Here is a 3,261-nt window from a genome sequence, read left to right as displayed (position 1 = left end):
TGGGGCCTGAGGGCTGACCTGCCCCTGGGGAACCCCACCCTGCTGTGAGCAGCAGCAGGGGGCGGTTACCTCCTTTTTAGAAAGAACCCCCAGGCTGCAGGGGGTGGGGGTTCCAGGAGACAGCAAGACCTCATCACACTCCCACTGGTCCCAGAGGAGAGGCTTGGGATGTCCTTTGGGGAGAGGGTTTGCTCGACTGTCCCTGGAAGGCCATTCTCCTCCTTCCCTGTCTCCCTGGGCACTTGGCCCTGAGGGCCATCTCACAGTCAGGAGGCGCCCAGGACCTTGAGAAGGGAAATCCTGGTGGGGGTGGTTCCCTGATGCGGGGAGGGTGTCTGTGGGGCAGCAGCACCCAGGCAGCCATCACCAAGGAGGCTTCTGGGTTCAGTGGGGCGCAGCCTGTAGGCAGCCTTGGAGGAACACCAGGGGACCCCCACCAGTGTTTCCGTGAATGGTAACCCCTCACACAGCCCCCCACGTGCACCCTGAGTCCCAGGGTGGCAGCTGACCTCGACATGCACTCCCTCCCCTCCAGGATGCGGGAAGCATCCTCACGCCCCAAACGGGAGTATAAGCCCAAGCCGCGGGAGCTCCTGGACCTCGGAGAGCCTGAGCAGTCCAACGGGGGCTTCCCCTGTGCCGCGGCCCCCAAGATCACAGGTAAGGACGAAGAGGCTTCTGCTCTGCCCCAGGCCCCTTTTGGAGTAGTCCCCAGCCACAGGGCCAGTCCCCTGTGAGAGAGCCCCTCCTACCCAACCCTGGGATGGGCACCAGGCCCCACCCTAACATCTTCGGCCCACCTTGTGCTTCATTTGCAAGCAGCTTCATCATCTTTCCGATCTTCTGACAAGCCTATTCGGACCCCCAGCAGGAGCATGCGTGAGTGTCCCACATGGGCACAGGCCCTGCCCTGGGCTCCCACCTGGGGTTTAGGGTTCTTCTCCCCCGCCTCCTTTCCCCGCCTCCAGTAGAACTGGAGCTGGCCCTCACTGCTCCAAGTGGTGCCCCAAGCGCTATTGCTTCTGTTCACTGACACCCTGATGCCACGAGGCATCGCCAGCTCCTCCCAGAGTCTTTCTCCCCTCGTCACCTACTCTGGGCAGCCGTGGGAAGTGGTGGGCAGGACCAGGCAGCTGGGCAGGAGGGGAGGCGGCCTCCCCCTGCGTACTGCCTGGGGCACGTGACAGCCTGGACCACCCCCAACCCCAGCACCCCTGGACCAGCCGAGCTGCAAGGCCCTCTACGACTTCGAGCCTGAGAACGATGGGGAGCTGGGCTTCCATGAGGGCGACATCATCACGCTGACCAACCAGATCGATGAGAACTGGTACGAGGGCATGCTGGACGGCCAGTCAGGCTTCTTCCCCCTCAGCTACGTGGAGGTGCTGGTGCCGCTGCCCCAGTGACCACCCCTCCGTCCAGATCTCTGCATTCCACATGGCCAGGGCAGTGCTCGTGGCCGGTGGGGTGGCCCGCTTCCTGCCGGTCCAGGGGCAGCAGGGTCCCCGTTTACACTAGCACTCACCGCCAAGGGGCTCCCTTCCCCACTCCGTGTGGCCATCTTGGGGCTGGGCAGTGTTCCCCATCCTGCTGCTCTAGACTCTGCCCCCAGCCCACCGCTTGCCCCAGGAGGCTCACACTAAGGTGCTCTTAGAAACACTAACTCCTACCCCTCTCCAGGGATGGGTGACTCCAGGTGGACCTCCTTCTCTCCCCCCACCTCTTTCTCACACACACAGATTCAAACACACATTCTTTCCCACCTCCATCCACACACAGACATGCACACTCACGTCCTCTCATGTCTTCATCCAACATTGACACACATGTTCACGTGTCCTCTCCCACCTCCATCCCTCACAGCCCAGAGACTTGCCCTTAAAAGGATGGGACTGAACGTTGGTGTGATGGGGTGGTCTAGGCCAGACCCCCTGGCTGAGACTCACCACCCTGCTTTTAAATCCCCCCTCCAGGGTCCCCTGGGCCCATGAATGCCTACAGATGCCACCTCCCTGGAAGGACCTTGCCCCTTCCCTCTCGCTGGGGACTCACGAAGAGATGAGGCTGGGGGTCTCAGAGGCCAGGGCCCCCAAGGACAGGCCATCTCCCTCCTGCAGGGCACTGAATCCCACCCACTCATGCCCACCGCCCCATCTCCAGCCAAGCACAGGCAGCATCTCTGGCACAAGCTGCCATGACCAGCAAACACATACAGTGTGTGTACACATACACACACATATACAGACATACACGGGACCATGGGAGCCCAGCCTCCACTATGTGGAAGGTCAAGCACAAAGGCTTTGACAAGTGAATGTTCCTGAGCCCTGGTGCTGGGACCCCTGGGGAGTCCCTGTCCCAAGCCAGCCACCACACCCTCTCTGGACAGTGGCTCAGGCATCTTCTCCACACCAAGGTAGGCAGCTGACCAGGCCAGCAGGGGACCCTGGGCCTGGCTCACATTCCTCTCCTCTGGTGACTGATAAAGTCCCCAAGGACACCAGGCCCCCTTTCTCGTCCCTGAGGCCCCCTGGTTAACCAGCATCTGGAGGAGGCACGGATGTCATAGCCTGGGGCAGATCCAAATGTAATCCTGATGTTTTTTTAAAAAAGTATTAAATGTCTCTTTCTACAGTCTCTGGCCTGGTGGTGGTGCAGGGAAAGCCCTCCTAAGGGGTCTCCAGCCAGGGCAGGGCCTGCATGGGCACCAGCCTGCAGCAAGGGGGAGGGGCGGGGGTGGCTGTCACTTGCCTGGTCACCAGCTCAGGCCCTCCCCACAGTCACAGCACCTGAGAGACACCTGGCCCGTTTCTCCTTTATTATATAATCTGAGCCCCTGCTGTCACAGTCAGTCACACGGGACAAACAGCAAAGAAGCCCTGGACCCATCCCATCACCCAGAGGCGCAGGGGGCACGTCTAATCAGAGCCCTCTCCTGTCTTTGAAGACTGGTTCCCTCAGTTCCCTTGCTTGAGGAGGCTGTAAACCTGCTCCAGCATGTGGCCTAGGCCCTGGTCCTTGGGCATCCTGCTGGCCAGGGAGATCTGAAAACAGGCAGGTCCGGCGCCTCAGGGCTGCTGCCCCGCTAAGGGCTCCGCTAACCCCGATGGTGTCCCTAAAACCACACCTCCAGGTGCATCCTGGGCCTAGGACTGTCATCGGGGGCGGGGGTAAGATTCCTCCACACCTTCGACAGTCTGCTCTCACACGCCCCGCCCCCCGTGCGCCCAGGCCACGCCCACCCTTCCCACCCAGCACCGC

General features: G+C 61.5%; 2 protein-coding genes across 5 annotated transcripts in view; one reads left to right on the top strand and one right to left on the bottom strand.

Moving 5' to 3' along the window:
• SH3GL1 (SH3-domain GRB2-like 1) overlaps positions 1-2,637 on the top strand; it is a 21,316-nt gene extending 18,679 nt beyond the window's left edge. For 3 of the 4 annotated variants that reach the window (XM_010828150.1, XM_010828146.1, XM_010828149.1), the window contains 3 exons: positions 536-660; positions 820-879; positions 1,210-2,637. In XM_010828150.1, coding sequence (XP_010826452.1) covers positions 536-660; positions 820-879; positions 1,210-1,406 — 382 coding nt within the window. In that variant the 3' untranslated portion in view covers positions 1,407-2,637. The remainder of the gene's footprint in view (positions 1-535; positions 661-819; positions 880-1,209) is intronic. The other variant, XM_010828147.1, reaches the window with a different exon arrangement.
• A 166-nt stretch (positions 2,638-2,803) lies between these two features.
• MPND (MPN domain containing) overlaps positions 2,804-3,261 on the bottom strand; it is a 9,851-nt gene continuing 9,393 nt past the window's right edge. The window contains exon 14 of the mRNA XM_010828145.1: positions 2,804-3,044. Within this exon, the coding sequence (XP_010826447.1) occupies positions 2,958-3,044 (87 nt within the window). The 3' untranslated portion in view covers positions 2,804-2,957. The remainder of the gene's footprint in view (positions 3,045-3,261) is intronic.

The sequence above is a fragment of the Bison bison genome, unplaced genomic scaffold (assembly GCF_000754665.1).
Source record: "Bison bison bison isolate TAMUID 2011002044 unplaced genomic scaffold, Bison_UMD1.0 scf7180017864492, whole genome shotgun sequence".
Taxonomy (NCBI): domain Eukaryota; kingdom Metazoa; phylum Chordata; class Mammalia; order Artiodactyla; family Bovidae; genus Bison; species Bison bison.
This window is presented reverse-complemented; position numbering and strand designations above follow the sequence as displayed.